Source organism: Athene cunicularia, assembly GCF_003259725.1.
Source record: "Athene cunicularia isolate RWA chromosome 9 unlocalized genomic scaffold, athCun1 chr9_part1, whole genome shotgun sequence".
Taxonomy (NCBI): Eukaryota; Metazoa; Chordata; class Aves; order Strigiformes; family Strigidae; genus Athene; species Athene cunicularia.
Window position 1 is genome coordinate 3,972,564 of NW_020799110.1, and position 25,167 is coordinate 3,997,730.

The 25,167-nt window shown below is 40.2% G+C and overlaps 1 protein-coding gene across 1 annotated transcript in view; it reads right to left on the reverse strand.

Annotated features, from left to right (window-relative positions):
* SI (sucrase-isomaltase) overlaps positions 1–24,900 on the reverse strand; it is a 56,847-nt gene extending 31,947 nt beyond the window's left edge. Inside the window, 18 exon segments of the mRNA XM_026854953.1 lie at positions 2,438–2,522; positions 3,090–3,244; positions 3,794–3,910; positions 4,600–4,771; positions 5,161–5,278; positions 5,896–5,980; positions 8,407–8,520; positions 9,656–9,775; positions 9,960–10,091; positions 10,931–11,056; positions 11,847–11,959; positions 12,535–12,634; positions 14,018–14,189; positions 17,787–17,938; positions 18,634–18,743; positions 18,829–18,949; positions 23,163–23,236; positions 24,777–24,900. Coding sequence (XP_026710754.1) covers positions 2,438–2,522; positions 3,090–3,244; positions 3,794–3,910; positions 4,600–4,771; positions 5,161–5,278; positions 5,896–5,980; positions 8,407–8,520; positions 9,656–9,775; positions 9,960–10,091; positions 10,931–11,056; positions 11,847–11,959; positions 12,535–12,634; positions 14,018–14,189; positions 17,787–17,938; positions 18,634–18,743; positions 18,829–18,949; positions 23,163–23,236; positions 24,777–24,900 — 2,190 coding nt within the window.
* Between the last annotated feature and the right edge of the window lie 267 nt (positions 24,901–25,167).

Sequence of the window (25,167 nt, forward strand, 5' to 3'; positions counted from 1 at the left end):
TTAATCTTAACTTCAGCTGAATTAAATTGCAACCTTAATCTTACCCTAACCAAACAGGTATGTTTGTTGTAAATTGTTTGACGGAAAAAAAAAAGTGGTAAGTACTATCAATGCCAATTCATCACAAGTGATGAGGTTGACAGGCCTTGGCATAATCATAGTGACTGTCCCAGGGGGAAACAAGTTCTCCGGCAGCTTTGCTAAAGGCGAGGTTGGCAACCTGACAACTGTAGCCCCTCCACACTCACTGGCGGGCTTATGCACCAGTGTGCTGTCGAAACCAGATGGCAGCAAAATCTTTGGCTCCAATACCCTACTTTTGATTTAACAAAATTTCTACTGTTTTCACAAGCAATTTCAATAATTCCACAGAGTTAATAGCAGTGCTAGTTTTTCATCTTCTACTGATTCTTAGTGTCGAACACTAATTATGTGTGTTCTTGCACCCGTTGAAGCTAATTTGGATGTATACCAGAACATATATCAATCCTGACAGCAGGGTTTAACAGTCAGCGTGCTAATGTACCAAACCCTTACATATCTAAGGCTATAGTGAAATTGGAACAAGAAAATAAAATTAATGTTACAGGTTTCCACTTAAATTGCATCCTGGTTTCAGCTGGGATAGACTTAATTTTCTTTCTAGTAGCAGGTACAGTGCTGTGTTTTGGATTTGGTGTGGGAATGATGTTGATAACATGCTGATGATGTAGTTGTTGCTAAGTAGCATTTATCGTAAGTCAAGTATTTTCCAGTTTCCGTGCTCTGCCAGCGAGCAGGGGCACAAGGAGCTGGGAGCAGCATGGCTAGGAGAGCTGACTCCAAATAGCCAAAGGGCTATTCCATACCACAGGATGTCATGCCCAGTACAGAAACTGGGGAGGGGGGAAGTTGGCCGGGGGGTGGATCACTGCTGGGGCATTGCTCAGCCGGTGGTGAGCAGATGCACTGGGCATCATTTGTCTTTCCTGAGGTTTGTTATTCTCTTTCTTATTTATTATTTTTATGTTTATCACTATTATTTATTATTGTTGCTGTTGCTATATTTTATTTTATTATTCAACTTATCCTAACCCATGAGTTGCGTGTATTTTTCAATACTCCCCCCATCATTCTGGGAGGGGAGAGAAGTGAGCAAGCGGCTGTGTGGTGTTTAGTTGTTGACTGGGGTTAAACCACAACAAAATGATGAAAAACTACTGACATACAAGCAAGTATTGATAGCATATAACAACAGTGTCTTATTCTTGCTCCATGAAATCAGCAGGCAGACTGAAACTTGCATGTAAGTCTGTTTAGTTAATGATACTTATTTCACTATAATTGCTCACCTATAGATTCTGCATCATCCCAGAACAAATCTCCAGAAGCTGCGTTGTCACAATGCTTCAAATCCAATGGCTCAGATCATATCCACAAGTATCTCTATATCTTCTTTATTTTCAAATTTTTCTAGCCTGGCATCTTTCAGATTCTTGCTTTCATTTGATACATTTAACAAACGGTTTGTCTTTCTCCATGGCATGTGTGTTACTGGCACTAACAATCATTATTTACAAGATTCTGCCACAGAAGAAGCCACAATCTATTTGTTTGCTTGTTGCACCACAGACAAGCCGAAACACAGCAAGAGATGATGATTCTGAAGCAAATTCAGAGATGATACAAAGTTGAGGTGAATCAGAATATCAGACCAGATGACTTTGACTCCCTAGAGGACTGGAAAATAAGAGTGGGATTTAATAGCACAAAGTGCAAGACAGTGTCACTAAGTGCATTTCAGTAGTGATAAAAACATTCTCTGGGCTCTCTCACTGGAAGCAATAATTGAAGGCGGGGGGAGGAAAAATAAAAAAGAAAGAAAAAAGCAGCAAAGCCTAGGCTTGTTAGGAATCCATCAACAGCTGTAATGCAGTAATGTGATGTACCCATGAAAAAATAAATATAATCTAAGGATCTAGCAAAACCCATGCTTGCACTGGGGATAGAGCTGTGTTAAGGCTAATAAACAAGGCCCTCTGCAGTCTCTTTGCCAATAAAGTTTACAGGTCTGATCAAGAGAGAAGAGTTCAGACTAGAATAAGACCAGAGCAAATTTCCTGGCATCCTCAGGGTAACGGCAGAGCCCACCTCTGTGGTTCAGCTTGTTCAGCATAAAGAAAGGAGGGAGAATGAGATCTCAGCAGGAAATACATAGACACTAGAGGAGTCATAACCTTTAAGCTGAAAAACAGAATTGTCACAAGGCTGAACAACAAGGGAGCAGAACTGGAACTTGGTTTCTAATCAGAGCACTAAAGGAGTGACAGGAACGGTGTAACGTGGGGATTTTATGCTGCAGCCCCCTGCCAGAGAACAGAGCTGGAACTGGTGACTCGACGTGCCCTTGTGCCCCATGAGGTGCTTATGAGATCGATCCCAAAGCAGCCAAACCTACCGGGTCAAGTACAGGGGAAATAAGCAGCCCCGGACCCCACAGGAACTGCCTGTCGACACTCCACGTCACTTCATCAGAGTAGAACCTGGGCACGTGGGAAGGATAGAGCAGTGACTGGGCTTTTATGAACTACAGCATCCCTAGCAATCCCAAGATGTCAGGGCACTGGTTGCCTAGACTCATGACTGCAGAGCATCCTATCAAAATTGCCTTTTTCCTTTTTAATCTCAGGCAACGCGAAGATGAGAAGGTGAGGGCTTACTAGTTCAGTCAGCATTCCCGACACAAGGGTAGAGGTGTGCATGTGTTCTTGACACAGCTTACTCAAGAGTTTCCAGGCAAGGAAACATATATCCTAATATGCTTATATGATGGTGGAGAATAATTTGATTAGTTGACAATAACATCTCACAGCAACTGGGAAGAGTGACTGACAATAATGTATGCGTATATGCAGAAATTACAGATGGTTTCTGATTACTCTTCTGATTACTCCAAAATGGTATTTCATGACTTAAGAAGTGGTCTATATATATTCCAGTGTTCATTTTCACAGGCTACGTCCCTGTTTAGAAAGTCCTTAACAACATTTAATCTGTCTGCTGTTGTTATTCCTCATAAAACTGTCACAAAGGCTGATGAGCAAACTTACTCATGCAAAACTGGCCGAACAACCGTGTCTCCTTGAGTATGAGCCTTATAAAACAGTGTGTACAGGTAGGGCAGCAAAGTGTAGCGAATGTTCAAGTAATACTTGGAGGTATTCACCAAGACTGAATCAGCTCCAAACGCAGCCGGATCCTGAGACTGAAAACAAATATTGGAATATTATTACTTTCATCATGCAGAAAACACTCTGCCAAGCATGTGAAAAGTGGCTGTTTCAGAGAGTCAGAAATTCAGTAGTGCACATCTGCACGGTGTTTGCCTTCTGGGTAGTGTGACTTGAGGTCCTGCTCCTCCAGGCTCCCTGTGTTTTGCCCTGCACATCCCTCCTTGCCCACCTGCAAGGAGGGCACCTCAGGGCTAGCTCAGGTTTCACCCTGGCACGTAGTTAGATTCATGGAAAAGGACACCCAAGTGTCAGTCTGATGGCTCACACAGCAATGAGTGCTTGCCCTTGGGTGTAGGCACAACCAACAGTGATGAAACTGTTGCCAAATAGGTGGAGTCTCAATTAACCCTTATGAAGCTGAACCTCTCAGATCTAAGATTTCATAAAGAGAGCTTAAGTTTCTGCCGTTTTCAAGTTGGTCAGCTACACAACTGTCAGGGATGGTAATGATTACTAGTGACACTATTAAAGGGAATATGGAGGTGTAACACAGCATTTGTCTAAGAGAAGGCACAACTTACTATGAATCCTTCAGCATTGTGATTCCTGGAAAATGGATAAAATGCTCCTACTTGCATCCATCGTCTGCAAAGTTCTTCTGTGGTGTTGTCGAAGAAACCACAAATATCTGCTCCAATCTTTAAGTAGAAACAGAATGCGTTAGATGTACAGGGCACTACACCTCTAATGTCTACACAAATCTCGTTTTCAGAGATGGATTAATGCAACCTTAATTGCTAGTTAGAGTGGCCAAGACTTTCAGCACAATTGTACCTTTCTTCTTTCAAATTCAACAATGTTGTATAAAAAAAAAATTAATCTGATTACTTGCTAACACAGCCCATAGTTCTATTTCTTCCAAATTTTTATCTTTCTGTTCAGTGCCAATATGCATATATTAGGAAAAAAACTCAAGCGTCATACAAATTCAGATAATGGGAATGAATTTGGGTATTTCCTTCATAAATAGTTGTCTGCATTTCATTTGGAATAATAAGAAAAACACCCAAGCGTTTCACGTCGATTACTAGTGTTTAAAAATTACTAGAAGTAACAGGTAGCTTCAGATATATAAAATAATACATTTGTTACCCACGTTTATCTCACCATACACACACAGCCACAGTAATCAAAATAAATGGTCCAAACTAAAAATCAATAATTGGAAAAAAATGTTAAAATCAGATTCCTAAAGACATGTAATTTGGAGATGAAAATGTGAGGTGGTTGGTTATCTAGATAGTGTTTGATTAGATAATCTGCTCTCAGAGGTAGAATTAGTGTTTATCCATATGTTTGGAAAGGATGTCACAAACTCATGTCATACATAAGGTATTCCAAAGAGGTTAAAGTCCAACATTCCAGGTATTGCCCATTTTAAGTGATCCCATATTGCTGCGTTATCTCCCAGCCAGTGTCCTGTGTCTTTTCCTGATCCGACAAATGTAGACCTCGAAATAAGGAAGCTTCGTTTTCCGGGAAAGAGTGCTTCAATGGCTCTTAAAAGGAAACAAGACTGGAATTACACAAAGGACAAAAGGTGACTTGGGCTTCAACAGTTTTGTATAAGGTAGATTTACAGTGACTGATTTATGATAAGTATTCATCCCAGGGGTGTGGACTCCTTTATGGTTAACCAGGTGTATTTTAGCAAAGTTCAAGACATTAATTTTAAATAATCTTTCTATAAAGCTTTAACAATCAATATGTGGCCTTTACTACCAGCTTTAATTAGTAGATTTTGCTTTAGCTGCATTGGCTTAAATATAATACAGTACTTTCCAGGGATTGAGTTCCTTTAAAAGTGGAATCTCTTGATGTTTTCAAAAATTCAGGCCATGTACTGTTCTGAAAACTTTTAGTAAAGACTTTAGAATGCATTCCTTACTTCCGTGTTGATATGATCATGGAATATCCATAAAGACTGTGGACATCATAATGTTTCCCCCACTTCTGCACTGCATCCATACAAAGTGTCTTGGAATACATAAGTTTATCAAGAATACCTTCAATAAAGGAATACAAATATCACTTTTAAAGTATATTTCTATTATTAATATTTCCAATCTTTAATGCACATTCATGACATTCAAGCCTTTTTTTTTTTTTTTTTCTCTTTAATGTTTGCACTAAGGTCAGTATTTCTACTACAAAACCAAAATGCTACTCTTGGCTGCTGATCTGAATCATCTTTGCTCTGTGACCTTTTCTACTCTTGAGCTTTGCACCCATGCAGGTAATAACTGAGAACTACGCTCTAAATTTATGAGTTATTATCTGACAAAACGTTGGCAATGGTTACTTAAATCTTCTACTTGATCCAAAGTATGAACTCCATTTTGGTTCTGCATATATCTCAAAAACTACTGATAGTGAAAGAATTATATTATCAGACATAAATAAGGCACTGATAATATTCAGCAATAATTTGTAAAGGGAAAAAAACAGTTATATAAACCACGCCTTCAACAAGGGCCAAAGTATACCGTCATTTTTTATAAGTAATGTTCAACCCCTGCCCATAAGAACTACATTAAAACTACTTTGCATACTTGTAGCCAATTGCACAGTACTACATAAACTTCTTGATATTTTGATTTCGTGTTAAAGTAGATGGACTTACTGGGAGTGAAAGGAGGATAGTTTAAGTCATTCTGCTCACAACCTTTTTTTGAGCCTTTAATGAAGTTGGATACTTCATTCATATCCTGAAAAGGTAAGATGCAGAATGTAAAGACATTTCCTCAATTACATTTTCCTAACAAAATCTTATGTTTTATTCTCTCAGTCTTTAAGGAATAATTACGTAGAACTAGTACCATATAATTAGGTGAAAATTATATAACTCAGACACTGACCTGGTCCATTCCTGTTTTAATGATCAGTGTTGGACAGCCTTCTAGGCAGGTGAGCATCATGTCACAAGAGCTACATCTTATCCCTCCACAGAAAGAAATTACAAGAGGTGTTCCTGTATATGTTGTGCCTACCTATGAGCAACTCCACACATCTCCCAAGGAAAATGTCTTTGGTATGGAGTGTGTGTTTGGAGAGAAATGCATTGTTACTTACTTTCTCTCACAAGGTGACTAGATATTCTTAAACAACACCTTTACAGTACTTTCCAACCCATTACACTTTCAAACTTTGCTGTCTTCTTCCATGAATATTTTATTTGGCAATGTTCTAAGTGTATTTCTGTGCATCCCTCAACGTGCCGCAGGAAAAGCATGCATGGAAGAAGAAAGCAAATTCATAATGGAGGCATTGTAGTCTAGTGACCAATTTGCTTCATCTAAGTTATTTGGTCTCTGTAAGAGACCTGTTCAGTCTTACACTTCATAGCTTGACTTGACAGAACCACAGAGTCAGCAAAAATAAGTGAGAAAAACTCAATTCGATCACACTGTATTGGGTTTGCGTGGCAAGGGTTTGGTAGCAGAGGGGCTACAGGGGTGGTTTCTGTGAGAAGGTGCCAGAAGCTTCCCCATGTCCGATGGGGCCAAGGCCAGGCGGCTCCAGGATGGACCCAGCCCTGGCCAAGGCCGAGCCCATCAGCCACGGTGGTAGCGCCTCCGGGATGAGGGATTTGAGAAGGGGGAAACCTGCACTACTGTACCTGAAGAGAGAGGAGTGAGACCGTGTGAGAGCACCAACTCCGCAGGCACTAAGGGCGGAGGAGGAGGAGGGCAGGAGGTGCTCCAGGCCCGGAGCAGAGGTTCCCCTGCACCCAGGGCAGCCATGGGGAGGCGGCTGTGCCTGCACCCAGGGAGGCCACGGGGGAGCAGAGACCCCCCTGCAGCCCGGGGAGACCCCACGCCGGAGCAGGGGGATGTGCCCCGAGGAGGCTGCGACCCCGTGGGAAGCCCCCGCTGGGGCAGGGGCAGAGGGTGAGGAGTCCTCCCCTGAGGGGGAAGGAGCAGCAGAGACGAGGGGTGATGAACTGACCACAGCCCCATTCCCCGTCCCCCTGCGCCGCTGGCGGGGAGGAGGGAGAGAAATGGGGGGTGAAGGTGAGCCGGGGAGAAGGGAGGGGTGGGGGGAAGGGGTGTTAAGATTTTATTTCTTATTATCCTACTCTGATTTGACTGACAATAAATCAAGTTACTTTTCCCAAGTTGAATCTGGTTTGCCCGTGACAGTAATTGTTGAGTGATCTCTCCTTGTCCCTTATCTTGACCCACAAGTTTTTATTGTATTTTCTCTCCCCTGTTCAGCTGAGGATGGGAGTGATAGAGCAGCTTTGGTGGGACCCTGGTGTCCAGCCAGAGTCAACCCACCACATGCATTGCAGCAGCAGGACTGTATGTTGCCATACAAGTTAGTTTAAATTTGTTACAGGTTTTTAAAATGGATGGGAAAATATTCAGTAGATTCTTGTTTTCTTTCCAAGTATTTATTGACTTTTGTCTAAAAGGAAGTAGGAAAAACACAGCAAAAAAAAAAATTAGAGAGGAAGGCAGTAAGACAGGGATTGAGAAGTTTAAGTATAGATTTCCTTCAAGCACCCATTTTTCAGATTTATTACAGGATATTCCTTTAAAAAAACTAATCTGGTCAGTCAAAATGGTTCTTAATCTCATCTCATTTCCATGAACTGTACCCAAAATCCACTGTGCGAGATTGTATCTTAGTCCTTTTGTGGGACCGTATGTCACAGGAGCCTGATTTTTCCAAATCTTTATCTGGAATAGCAATTGAAGATTTGCTAACTGGAAATTCCATGAGCTACCTGGAGCATGGACACATAGATGATATGTATGATACCCTGTATTCAGGACCTGTTTAGCACACACTCACTGAGCAGGTATGCAGGTCTCCGAATGTCACCATTTTAAGTACAGGAGGTGCTAGCATTTGGCTTTAGCAAGTTTTTTTTTTTAAGTGTCACTGAACATCCAAAAAGCAGCACACAGAACATTTAAATGCCATGATTAATGATTCAAATTAAAATTTAAAATTCAAATTTGAATTGCAAATTCAACACCAGAAGAGATACACATCCTGCATTGATTTCAGGTGAGTAATAGTAAACATCATTTTCGAATCCAATGCAAATTGAATTTGATAAACATCTATCCTTGCCTATTTAAAATAAAAATAAAAATAAAAATGAAAGTTCTGAATAACTTACAATCCAGATCCCATCATATGGCACTACGTTATAAAACAGTTTGCATTCTTCCACCCACCAGCTAGTGCACTCTGGGTTGGTGAAGTCTGGGAACACAGTTTCCCCTGGCCACACCTGCAATATTAAAAGGCAAATAATTAATTAAGCTTATAATGATATTAAAAAGATCTCCTAGAATCATAGAACAGCCCAGGTTGGAAGGGACCTTGAAAGATCATCTAGTCCCACATTTCATGGGAAAGGGAACCCAGATGAGATCATCTAGCACCCTTCCAATCACATCTTGAAAACCTCCGGTGATGGGGACTCTACCATGTCCCCGGGGAGGTGTTTCCAGTGATTGTTCTCACTGCAAAAGATTTCCAGTGCAACTTGTATTCTCCATTTGGTTCCTTGTGAAGGGAGAGGTTCAGTGATCTGTAGCTGCCTTTTAAGTACTGGAATACTGTTCTCTTCTCTGGGGAAGAGAGGCCTAAATCCTTCAGTCGTTTCTCAGAGGACAGGTTCTCCAGCCCTTTGATGGTTTTTGTGGCCCTCCTTTGGATCCTCTCATCTGTCTGCATCTCTTTTAACTGTGGGGACCAGAACTGGACACAGGTGCAGCCTGCCAAGCACCAAGTAAAGTGGGATGCTCACTTCTCTATCTCTGCTAGCAGTGCCCCTTGGATGAAGCCCAGGATTTGATTTGCTTTCGTCGCTGACTCGCGTTCAGGCTGTTGTCCATCAGGACCCCCACAGTTACCTGTCGAGGGCAGTGTTAATACAGTGCTTTGATGAAGATTTTTGAATGATAAATTGTTAGAGTGACAATAGCTTGCATGCATAAAGAATGCAGAGAGTATGAGTTTCTTAACTTTGGAGTTTTCAATTGCTTATCTTTTAAGTCATAAAAGGAACAATACATGACAGAATAATTTCTCAATAGAAATTATAAATTAAAAGCATGATGTGTGAGCTGGGTCTTCAGTTGCTACTGAAAATAAATAGGAGTTGGCTGATGAATTGTCCCTTGATCTTTCAAACTACCTTGTTTTTCCTATTTGCTTAATGTAAAATTAAAAAAAAAAAAATCAAGAAAGCTTGAAAAGTATCATATCCTAAGTGAGACCTTATAAATTTAGTTGTCACTGGCAAGTAATTTTACTGAAAGAATAAACTTAGAAAATGAGAATTTAAACTGAGCCTCTAACCCAAATTAAACCATATCAGTGACAATAGTCCAAGTTCATATTCATAAAAATGTGATTACCTCCCCAAGTAACGTTGTTACTTCATCTGATTCATTAATCCAGACTTTTTTTGCCTCTCCCCTGACGTGGCTTCCATATGGACTACCATCAACAAGATTTTGTGTGCTAATAGCAGGATCCTAAAAAAAAAAAAAAGCAGAAAACAAAAAAATAAGAAGAATCCAGGACACACTGAATCAGTTATTATGGACTCCTAGAATGTTAGGCAATAAATGTATCATTTACACAGAATAAGCAAAGTATAATAATAAATGGTTATAATTATAGTATTTACAAGGGAAAAAGAAATAGTTAAATCCTTACCAATATGATAATATATTTTTGTCCATAGTCATGCATATAAGCTGCAAAATTAGGGAGATCTTTAAACTTCACTTTGTCATAAGTAAAATCTTTCTTTTCCTCCATATAATCAATATCAGTGATCTGAGCATCCTGAAAGCGAAGGGAGTTCAGTTTTAACGTGAGAAGTGATACAAAAAGATTTCTGTATATTAGTCCAACACAATTTCTTCTGACAATTCGTGTTTGTCCTATAGTTAATTTACTGTTGGGACTTTACTGCAGCCTGGCAGAAGAAAGTATGCTGTCAGGACCATTTACAAACAATGTGAATCTCATCTCATACTTACAGCCCTAATTAATGGTACTGACACATCTTTTGTGCCTAAAAAGAGATGCATTTAACATTAACAGAATGTAAATGAATGTGTATATTGGCATCCTTTCAAATAGCCCCTGGACATGTGGCTATTTCATTGCAGTTGCCTGTCTCCGAGAGCAGTCTCCTTAAATCCAAACATTTCTTCCTCAACTCTTAGCTTAATATTAGGGTATTTTTATTCTATTTAAGCCATCAGGCTAATGCAATCTGAAATCCAATTTTAAAAGTTAATTGTACTTTACCTTTGGCTGTCAATTAAGAATAATATATGGTACTGTAATTGTCCACAGGACAATTAAAAAAAATTTCATGGATTAGATAACATGAGAAGATAAGTGGATATAGCTGGGAAATATCACTGAAAAAGTCTTACATTAAAGTGCTCAAATGAAACACTGTAATTAAACCCATGTCTCACATTCTGATAATGGTTCTCCCATTAAAATGCACAAAACCCTTTGAGACCAGAAGCCCATCTATTAGAAATTTACTCATTTAAGCTGATGTGAAATGAACCGTTGCAGAACACCCTGGTCGGGATCTCTGGGTCATTTCTCCAACAGAGCTCTGCTTTCAGGGGGTTGCTGCCCTCCTCAACCCCCATACTTACATAAGGGAGTCCAATCGCCCTGTTCCTCTCCACGACTCTCTTCACCTCATCCAGAGACCCGTAATTCCAGCGGCTGAGCTGGAAGCCCAGGCTCCAGTAGGAAGGCAATGCTGGCAGTCCCACAAGCTGCAAGTTGAAAACAAAATTCCCACCCACTGTCAGTGGACACTACATGTGCACCTCAGCACCCATTTCCCTAGATCCATGCTCCTATTCTATTTGAGTAATACACACTAAGCCTGAGGGTGTGAAATTAGCAGCCCACCCCCAAATGATCTATTTTTCTATATTTTTTTATTTAAGAAATATGTATATATATCAGGACAACATCCATTCTTTAAAGTGTCACTGAAATCTAAACAGATCTCCTCAAGTACTAAAGGTATCAATGATATTTTATGACCATAAAATCATGATATATCTGTAGGCACATTATCTACTGTGTAATATTGCAATATGAAAAAGAATTAGTCCTTGGAACACGAGGGAGCCCCAGCAAGGAAGAATAATTTATTCATGTAGACCATCTCTAGCTCCAGTGACCACCATGTAAATCAGTCAGGCCATACAGACTGACAAATTTAGCAGCTACAGACTTCTTGGATCTCAAGCTACTGCACAGTCTCTGCTCCAGCATCTCCAGCAAAAGTAGTGTTTAAGTTTCAGCTGCCAGTAACAGGCCAGCTAAAAATATCTACATCCCAGTTTAACCCCAGCTAGCTATTACTAATGACAGCAGTCACATTAGGGACATAACAGTTATTCTTAGTTAAATATATACTGAGTCATATTTTCAGTTAATAGATAACACAGTGAAGACACTGTCATATAAAGAGGAAAAACAAAAAAATCACCAAAAAATCCCACAGCACTTTAAAAAATCTGTTTAATGCGTAATCTCTCTAGCTAAAGGTACCTTCAGGTACTCCTGGACTACTTGCTCTGGAGTGTTCCCCAAGAAGATATAGAAATCAAGGATCCCACCAATGGTTCTGTAGGTCACTGCTGGAGCAGGCTGCACCACGAACTCTGCCGGACAAGAGTGCACAAAACCAGTTCTGAATATCAGTTTATTCAAAAATAACTGTCATTTTCTAGGTGATGATTAGAGAAGTCACTTAAGAAAAAAAAGAAATACCTAAGGAACCCAAACCCATTAATTAAACTTGCAATGAAGGGGAAATGTATTCAGATGACTCTTTTAAATGCCCACTTTTCCATGCCTTTACATCCTACAGAGAAGAGAACCAGAAGAAAATCAATGGCTCAGCCTTCTATCTTTAATTATTTAGTACAACTTTCCACATTCAAGAGATGTGAAGAGCCCTGTAAAGCATACATAAATGCATGCTTAGCTAAAGAGACTAAAGGGCTCAGATATTGCTCACTCCAGCTTTAAGCTCCGATTCCAGTGTCCGGCACATCTGCACAAGCCTTGGATAGGTTTCTGACCCTCAGGTTTCCAGCACAATCTTCAAGTTAACTGTGAGCTACTTACTGCTTATGTCGTGTAGGCTAAACGCTACAGTTTTGATCCCAGTCCCACAGATCATTTAAAAGATATTTCACTGCAATGCTCAGAGCTACAGAGAAAGCTTTCTTACCCATGGCATTGCTATTCATTAGGAAAACACCAAAGGAGGCTCCCGTGCTGTCTTCCAAGCACAGGAAGAAAGTTTGAACTCCATATAAGTTATGCATTGCCTGGAGGGGTAAAAAGAAAAAAAAAAAAAAAGCTGATTAAAATCTATTAACAGTATCTGTTCTGGGATATTTCAACATATATCACAGGTGAACTTGAAACTCCTCAAAATACAGCAAACAACAAAAATAAAAATCTTAAAACATTCCTACAGTTTTGTTTTCTCCTCTCCTGGCATTCTTCTCCTTTATGGGAACATTCTCCATTAAACCAAAAGTTTCCCCAAATATACAGAGAACAGAAGCAAGCAGGTATGATGGATCTTCAGGCAAATCTGCCTAGATCGCAGCACTGTTTCTGGGTAATACCGATGATGCACATCGAGCAAACAATAGAACTTGAACGGTGCTTCCATCCCTTTCACCATAGATTAGATTTTACATCTAGTCTATATTTCTGTTAATCCTGCAAGGTAATAATTTTTATGTCTAATCTATGGAAATAAGACAGTACCTTGCTTCTTTTTTATTTCCTTTCTAAGGTTTTTTTCCCCCATTGTTATTATTAGCAACAAAAACCTTCAACATTTTAACATTTGTTGTAATAGCTGTGCTTCTTCCCCTGCAAAAGAAAACTCAGAAAATTGACAAGGAACAGAACTTGAGCAATTTGCAATTAGCCTAATGATTCTCTTCACTGTTGGCTTAACTTAATGAGTCTACACTCAATAGAGCCATTCAGGTAAGAATTATCTTCAAACCAGTGAAAACAGCGAGAATGTTTCTCAAGGTAAGGGGGAGAAATTTCAAATTATACATTAATTACATTTATTGGTCTCACCCCCTAGTTTCTGTAAGTATATCGCCTGTTTCAGCAAAATACTGAAGTGCTATCTCAAAAGTGAAGCCTATTGGGTTTTACCTAATGAAACTGAGGTAATAGAACCAAAAAGTCTTATAATTACTGAAAAATGGGTGCCCTAGAAATCATTTTAGAGACAGCCACAGAGTCTATAGAAACAGAAAACTGCTGACAGATATCTTTTACCTTGTAAAGAGACAGCTGTTAAAGAGAACTTTTCCATCCTTTGCCGAGCTACAGGGATGTTAACTCAAGCAGCATGTCTCATCTGTACTGAGCGCTGCACACAGCAATGCAGTAGGACATGGTGTTATTTACTTTATCAGTAGAAACTGAAGACTCTCATATATTAATGTTTATCAACTGGTTTTCAGATGCACGTCAACACAAAATTAAAATTATTTATAAAAATCTGCTCCTCGGGGAACTTCCATCAGTACCATCTAGCCTGTAGTAACAACATGCAGTGCCTGACACGTCTTTGGGGAAAAACTTGATGGACGTTATTACTGTGTCTACTGCATAGCAGGCTTGGATTACAGAAGTCATCTGCAAAGACTAAATGTAATAAAACCAGTCCTTACTCCAGAGGGGCCAATATCCCTGCTGAACAGAGGCCAGGTTTTCCAGTTGACGTCATGCCGGTACTGCTTATGCACGTGCTCTCCCACCCCATAAATGTTGCTGCTCGGTAGTTTGATTGATAGCTGTAAAAACTGGTCAGCATACTGCAGAGGTCCTATGGTAGTATCAAACCTGATGAAGCAATTAAAAAAAAAAAAAAATTTACCAAGAATTGCTGTAGTAATTGTTTCTTCTCCTTTCAGGTAGAGCTGGGTAAGGGGTTCGGGTCTCCATACAGAGACCTGAAGGGGAGGGAGGCAGGATGGTGAGGGGCTGGAGCAGAGCGACCCTTGCACAGAAGAGGAGATGAGCAGTGCCCACTGCCCCTACAGAAATCTCTCATACAAGAGGCCTGTCTGTTTTCAGGGGTACATCTGCACACCTCTCTTTCCAACAAAGCTTCCCACCCTGCAGCTGTTGCACCGAATCCTGAATCCACTCTCTGTGGCCACTCCCAGTAATGGGGCAGATGGAGAATTTCTGTGGGTGGACAGAAACACAAAAATAATCCACTCCATCCATCAGATTTTGCAAATCAATTGCAGCTTTTGCTTGCCAGGGAGAACAAACAAGAGCCACTCTTGAGTCCTGCTAGGCCAGTCACTACATGGAAAGGCAGACTACGGCTCTCGAATATAGCGAGCATAGATGAGCACAGATTAAAGTGTTAACATGACCCTGAGCAGGGTTCAAATCCCATTTCATGGCTATCCCATCTCCTGTAGCGAATTCAACATAAAGAACTACTAAGCTTTTTAAAGAATGTGAAGTTTGTGGTGTTGCAAATAGATGCAGAGAGTACTGTACAAAGAGAACAGGCAGAGATCAATATGCCTCCTTTACATCTGTTAGCAAAACACACAGCAACAGTCAATTTCATTAATAAATTTTCTTCTGTTAATTTAATTTTGCACCGTTGACCACTCCCTTGCGTTACAATTCATGTTCCAAACAAGGATTACGTGAGATTTAAATACTTAAGACAGAACCTAATTTCATTTCTTGTTTTACAGGGAGGACTCGGGAAGCAGTGGGGAAATCGGAGCGGTGCTGAGGCAGGGAGCAGCAGGAGGCAGCCCAATTCCTGCCACGGGGAGCCCCAGGGAGCAGCTCACTGCAAGGCACTGGACTCATGGATTCGTCCCCTTCCTTTAGCTCTGCTGAGCTGTTGCAGCTGTAATGGTGAACCAGGCTCTAGACTCTCCTGACCAGCAAAGCATCAGGTTGTGACCCCATCTGTGGTCCCCAGTGGTGCCAAAAAGGCCTCATTGGGCATCTTAAGCATCCTCCCTCCTGATGGATGGAGGCCACCATCTGTAGGGAACTTTTTCTACAACCAAGTGTGTGCCCACAACACTACCAACGTGTGTGACAACAATTTTGGGATTCTGATCACATTTATCTTAGTGATAAAATTAAATATCTCCCTAAGAAGCCAAGTGCACAGGAATGGTTGAAGAGTTTTGCATTTCCTAAGCAGCACTAAATATCATCCTGGGTAAAAGTCTCCCACAACCCACAAAAACCCTAAATTTCCTTTCTCTTGAACTTCGTCACGTTCAATTTCCTCTTTGATACCTCTAAGATTTTGAATCCAATCCAATTGGTGAATGTGTCAAAACTGAGCCCTGCCTGGAAGAAGCAGGAGCTTCCATCAGTCATCACTTTTTAAATGAAACAATCACAAATAGAATGTCACTGTGAGTTAAACCAGATTTGATGCAGAGAGCAATTGCAGTGAAGCTCTGCCTCAGCTTTGAAGGTTATCTTCAACTTCATTAAACCAGGAGTTTACTGGGATCTGCACAAACACCTTCTTTCCCCAAAAGCAGAGAAAATGACTGAATTCAGGACAAACTGCCTCGATATGTATTAACAATATACACAATTTCAAAGGAATATGCTCTTATCTACTCGATTTCTGTAGCTTTAATTGGAAACTCTTTTTACAGCTGTACTTTCCTGTAATTTTTGTGACATTTAACAGTCATGATATTCCTATAGGGGAGAGGAATGTAAATTTTGCTTTACGCAAACACAGCCACATTAATTTTACAAGACTTTATCACTTCAGATGTATTATACACCATAACTACATTTATCACTATGAGGATGTAATTATCAGTAAATTCTTTTATGCATAAAGAGGTCCTTAAACTATTAAATACACACACAGTGCATTCGTGATTACAAACACTGCACAAACAAGTGACAAGAGCAGGGGAGTTTGGCCTTGTTACAATTTCTATCTGCTCATATTACCTTTTCTTTTAAGTTAAAATATGAACACTTGAGGGAGGCTTCACAGGTCTGATGTATTTCTGTGCAGTTTTAATGATTCCAAGGACTATGTCGCCCATCTGCTCACAAACTGTACTGAAACCTGCTTTCTTGGGTGGGGGGCAGGGGGAAGCCTGTCTTCCCAATGAAATGATGGCAGGCTTTCAGGTTTTCTTGCACATTATGATGCTAAGAGGTCTGTCAGAACTCTAACTCTTTTGAGGGGCTCTAGTGCAACAAAGGCTGATGGAAGGTCTCAGGCTTTATAACTATCTGGAGAATCAGGATTTCTCTATTGATCTGTAATAAAATATTGTTCCCCACTCTTCCTTTTCCAAAGAGGCTCCCAGTTTGCTTGGTTGTTTAGGAGTTGGGGGAAAGCACGCCTTCTGTTGAAAACAATCCCCTAACCAAAGATTTCTCTCTGGGATAAGGACTGCCTATCCCAAGCTAACAACAGCTTCCCTGAAGGTACTCGGAGTCAAGAATCATTGTCATTTTTTTCATTAGAGACAGAAATGCAAGCACTTTTATCAAATTAAACAACAGCCCAAGGAAAAAGACTCCCTTCCAGAGAGCTGCCTCAACGTGGTTCTGTTGGATGAGGTTTCTTATTCCCTCCCCGTATACCTGTTTAATCCGTCACACATTACTGAATACCAAGTCCATCTTTTGTGCTCTCTATAATTGCAAATCAATCACTGCAGAGGATTCTAAGCAAGAAAACAATACAAATAAGAGCACAAAAGCAATCGCTAATTAATTAAACCTGAAGCGTTGATAATCCAAGTGGCCTAGCACTCTGGCAGGTAATCATTCTTGGACTGATTTCATCAGCATGTTCATCCTGACACTTCCCCCTTCTAATGGGTCTCAAAGCCATGCTGTTACGTTTGTAGGCTTGTACTACTTATTTAGTTTGAGAACCTAAACAGGACCATTAGCATGCAATCTGCTGGTCCCTCAATATGTTACTTACAGCACTGCATGTCCAGCTTATCAGCGGCCTGCACCACCTACTCTTGGATAGCACAGGTCCAAAGGGCAACCTGGTTTTGGTGATTCAGAGCTTCTGCATGATTGCAACAAGTAAGATAAAAGATGCACGAAGAGCGTTCCCATACAAGGACTCCTTTGGATAATAACATTTTCGCAAATTGATGGAACAAAGTAGGTGTAAATCTTTCCCTAATATTGGGGGAAAGGAAACAGAGAGCCAGACCTCAAACCCTTTAGACAGAGCTCTCCATATCACCGAATTTGTTTCCAAAGGCCTCACAAATCCTTGCAGAACATCCATCAGCCAGAAGAAGAGACGAAGCAGATGACATGTCCAAGAGGGCACCTCACACACGGTATCTTGGACACACATTGTTGTGAGGCAACGTGGCCTTTCCGAGAAAACCAACGGCGTCCGTGCCAGTCAGTAAAAGCAGCACCGTTACTTACAGCACTCTGCCGTTGCTCACTCTGGTCACCACGATGCCAAAGGGGTTCTGCTTCACGTCCACTTTGTAGTTTGGATTGGAGGCTGCGGATCCAGTGAAAGGTCGCACATGCTCGTGAGGAACTTCAAATCTGTGTTTTTTAGGATCAGTGATCTGCACACATTTAAACAACCGAAGTGTTGGGCCTTTAAAAACTAATGCTAAATTAAAACATTTTCCAGCATTAACACGTATTTCTGACTTAGGATATTCCCACTGCTATCCCAGTCTCTTCTGCCTTCATTGTTATTCACTTCCAATTTTCATCATTCATTCTCAGCCATTTCTCTCATAATACTTGACCCTGTGATTCCCTTGCTCAGCAGGAACCCACGGCAAGAGGAAGGTCTCCCACAGCAGAAGGCTTGCTCAACCCCAGAACCCATCAATATCCCACATTCATGACACGGACTGTTGAATTTTCCTTAGAGAACAGAAATCATTGGAAGAGCTAACGTCTCCTGTCAAAATGATTGAGAGATGGCCAGGCTCTAAATAAACAGTAAGGAAATATATTTATCCCCAGAATTTTCCTGTGATGAGGAAAAAAGGTAGATAATATAAAAGCTGAGTTTTTCAAAGGTCTTGGTAATTTTTCACACAGAAATCTTCCTGTGCTGAACGCTCGTTAACCTGATGCATTGCAACACAGAGAGGACAAAGCAAGGAGGAGACGAGCACTTCAGTGGGAGTCATGGAAGTGCATCAGAAGGATTAATCCAGCCCTCCTAATCACACTGCACACTGACAGCCAGCCTAAAATCTTGCTCAGAACATGAACCTCAAAACAGCATGGATAAAAGATTAACCTTGAACCGGAAACGGTTTGGTGTCTGATACTCTCCTGTGAGGAGGACAGTGTTGGCATCGTTTCCAAAGAGGGAAGGTGATGGCAGCCTCGTTAATGTAGTCTCGAATCCTTGGGAAAAAACACATTGCAATGTTATTGGGTCAAATCAGACATCAGCAGATGCATAAACTGGGGAGTTGAGCCTGCAGCTTACCCGCCTTTGTTGATCTTGTCGACCCATCTGCTTTGTACCCGTGGTTTGAAGGGAAGAAACACCAGGGCACACTGATATCGCTCTTGGGACTCCAGCAGCAGCCACGCAGGGTGCAGGTGCTCTGATTCAAGGACATCAGGGGCACAAATGAGCTGATTTTACACAAATAAATCCTCTATACTAAAACAGTTAAAATGCACACGGAGTGCATTTTACCCCAAATACCAGAAACCTTAATAATAACTGCAATCAGAGCAACTCCTCTGAAACTCTACTGAGTTAATTCAACAGCACAGAAGACTAAACTGAAAGGATTATTTTCTGGATTTCAGAGTGGAAACTTGCTTATTAGACACTCATTCTTTCTTAAAACCAGAAGATCCACAGGCAAAATGAACATTTAAAAAGAATTTTTGAAGCATTTAGGCTGTCAAATGCAGTTTATTCTGACCCAAAAATCACACAGTGGAGGGGAAGTAAAAGTTAGAGTTGGATTAACATCTGGTAAACATCTGGTTAAACATCTGCATATGCATAATTGATCATTATGTTTAATATTTACATGTTAATGTAATTTTTCAGTATCAGAAATGTTCAGGTTGCTTCTGCAGAACCTCCAATTTTAGATAAATAAACTTTTTTTTCAATTATGTCTCGGTGTAGTGGCACCAACCTTTACACTACCTTTCAGTAGTATAATAAGCTACAGTACCTTTGCTTTGCTGTTAGAAATTAACTTCATGCACTGTTTGCATGAGTATTATGTTTGAAGATAAGATTTGGGTAATACATCACTATGTTCTCACACATTTTCTCACATTAAACGCCCAACTCATTTCTCAGGGCAAAGGGCAGCAGTAATACAACAAGCTTCTCTGAGGGCAAAGGGCAGTGTCCATAAGTGATCTCAGGTACCCTAATCCATCACACAGATCTTCAAGACCTTTCCCTCCACCTGCCCATTAACAGAAGCTGTCTCTGCCTTCGTCTGAATGTGCTCAAATATTTTTGGTGCTTGTGTCATGCTTATTTAAAATATTCTACAGCTTGAAACAGGTGGAGATGGTCCAAAATCCATATTATTGCTTCCTTGGTGGCACTTGGGTTTGGGTTATAGAGCCCAATCTGGTTGGTGCAGGACAAATGCTTTTCTCAGACTCTGAACAGAGCAAAGATAAGGCAGCTCCAGCCCATAAATCATGGAAGCGTTGAAGGAAAGCACAGAGGGAGCTCACAGAGCCACTGGCTTGGGAAGTCAGTGTCTTTATTTAGTACCAATTGCTCAGACCACAGAATTCTCTGCAAAACCACCCAAGATAAAACCCAGATTCACCAAACAGATGTTTGTGTCTCTGTCATGGACTCTTCACATCAGAAAACAAGTCTGTTGTCATTTTCATCAAGTTTCAAACAAAAAACATGATTGGAGGAGAGATATAGTGACTCATTTTCCGCCACATTGATCCAGGAATTAGTGCACTTCCTAAGGCTGTGAAAAATCCACGCTCACTTTCCACCTCCCCAGTTCCCCTAGAGAGCTCCCTATTTTCTGTTTTATAAACTATTTCAGAGTAAATGAGAAGAAGCACCAATTCTCTCCGAGATTGCAGAGAACACAGCTTTGTTCCCTTACCTCATTACTTCCTTTCCTTCCTACGTAGGGGAATATCCTAAATACGTAAGAACAGAGTCTGTTCCTCCATCCTCTTACCCCTTCCTAGCCCAGTGACTATCCCATACAACTCTGAATAGCTTGAACAACAGATTTTCCTAAAGTCTGGTAGTTCAAGCATTTAAGTTTCCAACTTCATAAGCATGCTTGTCTTTTTTCCCCAGCTACTCCTCATGAACACTTGTTGACTACTTCCAGCAGTTATTTTACAGTCCAGTGATACTCTCCTAGCTAGATCTTATTCTAGTGGATTTGTAAGCTAGAGGTCTGTATTTTTGTGGCACATTGAGCCTGCTGCATAAGGAAGTAAATACAGAAGTGCAGATCGGTTACACCCGACACAGAGAAAAGAGCAGAGTTCATCCAAAGACACTGGAGAGGTTGTTATAAAAGCTGTCATTTAGTGTAAACAAAGGCCTGAGCTGATCACAGCCTCTGAGCTATAAAACCAGCCTAATAGATACCAATACCCAATAAAGCCAAAGAGAAAGTCAAAGCTTAATTAGAAATAATCTTGGATACAAGGAAACAGTTTACACTGGGATACACAATGAACAGCTTCTGAACACCGAACTGAGCACCAAGGATTAAAAGAATAGCTTGTCTATGTACTGAACTAAAACGTTTCTCTTCTGTGCACCCAAACAAACCTCTGCCAGCAGGGTATTTGGGGAAAAAAACCCACACAAACCAAAACAAAAAACAACAATACCCCCTTCTCCCAAGCTTCCAGAGGTAGCAGTCCAATAATGGACTGCACTAGCTCTGCTCACGGTAGTTATTTTTTTTTACTGGTGTGTTGTTCTTGTCTAATCAAACTTCACGACATTTTCCCACAACACTGAATGGTTAATAAATATCTGCTTCCTTTCAGCATGTCTATCATTGTCAGCCCTGTGATGGGTTAATAAATATCTATTTGCTTTCCATACTTCTATCCTCTGCAATCCTCCTCAGTTTCTGGCTTCCTCTAGGACATCTTCAGTCAAGGAAGAAATCAAGAGAGACACTAACGTGCTCTATGAGCTTGGACAAATGATAATTTTCCCAGTTGCTGTATATTCTGAAAACCATTAATGGAAACCACTACAGAAGAGTTATGTTATTCCAAGGGGGTACCTGTAGTTTTACAGCTCTGCCAGCTGATGTATTAGAGTAGCCTGAAGAAGGAGAATCAAAATGCCTCCAGGAGAAAAGTTATACAGGAAAGAACGGACACACTGGGGTGGCACTCTGGCTTGTGTTGGGCAGGCACCGAACAACTTTTCTCAAGGCACAGGTTAAAGGGAATATTTCTCTCTGATGCTGTGAAATCTGCTGCCTAGTCTTCACTAAGGAAAGAACTGCTTCAGGAATTGTACCTCTAAATCCAGAGCAGCTACCCCAATGTTCAAATCTGCGTCTGGTCCTACTTATAGTTTGATTATTTCAAATCCAATATCTGTGATTCTATAATCAATGACAGTAAAAATGCAAGGGTAGACTTACAATAAGGCTTACAGTTAGAGCAAAACTATTTCTCTCACTCTATGATGAGTGCGGCACTTAATGAGGGGTGACTGTTTCAAAGGCAGTAATTAAAGATTAAAGTGATCTGCGTGATCGCTTTAACTACCACGGTGGGGGGGGGGGTGTGAAGGAACCAAAAGAGTAGTGGAACAGGCTGTGATTTGAGCCTTTACTAACCTGTTCGCCCACAGACTTTATTGAACTATACATCATAACAAAACCCATGGCATGACAGAAGCTTTAACAACTGTCACTTCTGGAATTAGGACTGGGAATTTCTTCAGAGATTGAGACAACCGGTAAATAAATTTTTATACCTCTGTGAATGTCATAAACATCACACATCATAATATATTCACTATTATTAATCCTAAAATGCCCCCCCCAGACCAAAGAAACATATCAGACATCCACCAGCTTCCATCAGAAAATGAGAATATTCATTGTAAAGAAGAAAAACAACAACAATAATAATATTAAAAATAATAATAGCCTTTTAAGGCCAACCACTACAAAAATGTTCTGAATGTGAAAGTACTGAAAAATTAAGATACTTTTCACTGGGAATCTTAAACCATAGATTCTTAAGCCAAGAGGTCATTTCTAAACTCTGTGCTTTCCCAGATAAGAGACACCACAACAAAGAAAGACACGGACATTCAAATAGGTTCCAAAAGGAAACTGCGACCATGTCTCTCATATCACAAAAAGTCTTGTGCATCTGGGTAAAATGTATCTTCACCTGCTATTTCTGAACTATTATAAATGCTAGTACTTGACCATCAGACAAAAAGAAACTGTTCGGGCAACTTGTGAAAAGTAAAGCATGACTTTTTTTAACCGCTTGATGTCTGACTAATTTTGTTTCCACCTATCCCAAACTGAACCTAACGGCTAGGGAGCACTTTGGCAGTGGTCTTCAACCTTGGACAGCAAACTGCTACCGTGGCTAGAAAAATCAAATCACCTGTCAATGGGCTGAAGTGGGGTACACAGGAATTCCACCTCCCTGCAATACAATCAGTCAATCACAGATTAAACAAGGTTAAGAAAACAACTGAAATAGTATAGACTAGTTACATTTGTGTGATTAAAGCATGAGGTTTTACAGGATAAAGCCTGTTTTCTAATTTTTTCTAGAATGTTTTCAGACCTTGGTTGCTATTTGATCCGGGATGCAGTCAATTCTCTCTGCTATTATGATGTTCGGACATTCTGGCGAAAACTCTGTTAGGGAAATAAATTAAGGGATTATTACTATGATTTCTAAAATGTAGGAATAAGTTGATTACCTCTTAACTCAGTAACTGCTTCTGCTGGCTGTTTCTCACCATCTCCAAACTCTAAGTATTAATGTAGATACAAATGAGTGTAAATTATAGATAGTGTGATTTATTTTAACTTTTGAAAAACTGTACACAACTATTTCAGATAAATTTGAATTCAGGACAATTAAGTTTAAAGTTTTTGAACAAAAGGCTGATATAGATAATTTTCTTTAAGTTATACATTAATCCAAACTTCAGGAAATCTTGTGGCTCAATATGCATTGCTTAGTGTGAAAATGCACACCAAATGAAAATTGGAAGGACATTTCTTCTTCCTAAATGATTCTGTGCTGCTGCTCTCACAGGTGCTCCTCCCCCTCAAATACCGCTCTGCTCTGAATTAGAGCATCTGGTAAAAGCACCTTAAAGCTCCATCAAGATGCTCCATCAGATTTCAGGTTTGTCAGACCAAATTTAAGGGGACCTCTTGGCAACTTTAGCTGACAAAAGGGTACCTGGTGGTTGGTTGCAGCGTCTCCCAACACTGAAAGTTACTTTACATATTTTTGGAACATTGTGTATGTTTGGAATGAGAACTGTGAAGTGTAGAAATCTTTTCTCAGGCTGAGACGAACACAAATAAACAGCCTCCCCTGTTTCCATTATCTGTAATAGATGCACTTGTACTTTTTGTTCAGGCAGACTCCTACTCATCTTCCAACAGAAACAGACAGAAGATATGCAGATATTAGTCCGTCAGGGCACTTTTACTAAAACATCAAAGTGTTTTGTATAAGCAATTATTTTTATTTTATTACTATTTTCACCTCCAAACTTTTCGCTTCAATCCCTGTAAGTAGGGTTACTCACACAAATGGAACTGTAAGTAAATGTGGGGCGCTCTATATCTCATTATTGTAAGACAAGTGCTTTCTAAAGTACTAATACATTAGAAAGAAACACTGTAAGTTTTGATGGTTATAATGTATGTTCCACAAAATTTGGGTGCTCCCACACGGTCTCCCTGCTCACTTTTCTTTTTTTTAGTGTTCTCTTTTTTATATTCAAAAATTCTGCAATCACACCATTTCTATGTTTAAAAAAGAAGTCTAGTCTTGAAAGGGAGGGATAGAAGTTTTTTTCATGACAATAAATTCTGAGTCATGCTATTTATTATTTTCATAACTGATAACTTTACTCATATCTGTAGGAAGGGTTGACCATTATTGGGTAATGATAAGAAAATAACAGAAACACTAAGAGTCAGTACTTTACAATGCGCTTTTTTTTTTTTTAATAGCACTTAGAGTAATTTTTTTTTTTTTCCTCATTTGAATGTCCACATTCATGAAAAGTCTGAATCCAACAGTGGCAGAAACGATGCCAACAGTTAGTTCCTGAAGCTCTGTGGCATTTACAATAGTCTCAGCAAGCAGAGCTGAGCAATCCCCACTCAGGGTTTTCACACTGGTCCTACAGCAGCAATGGGAAGCACTTACCTGTAGTTTTGATTCCAGATAATCCTGATGCTAAAAGCCCAATGAGGACACAGGCTACGATCACCACCAGGCACAAGAGGACAATCAGGGTGACTTCCAGTCCACTGAACTTCTTCTTGCCCATCTAGACCCAGAGAAACACCACCAGTATAAGGAAAACACAAGTAACAGCTTTGAAAACCCTATAAGTACATTACTAATTTATTATATTAAGAAAATGGAGAAATTATTCAGGTTTTAAACCACCTCCCCTAATCCCAGGGTTTAAATAACACACTGCTTAAGGACTACGTGCAATAAATCTCCAATTCAGGATAATTCACACAGCAGAAATTACGGTATTATTTATTAAACTAGTGGGCAATCACTGACAAGTGTATTTTGTTCCCTG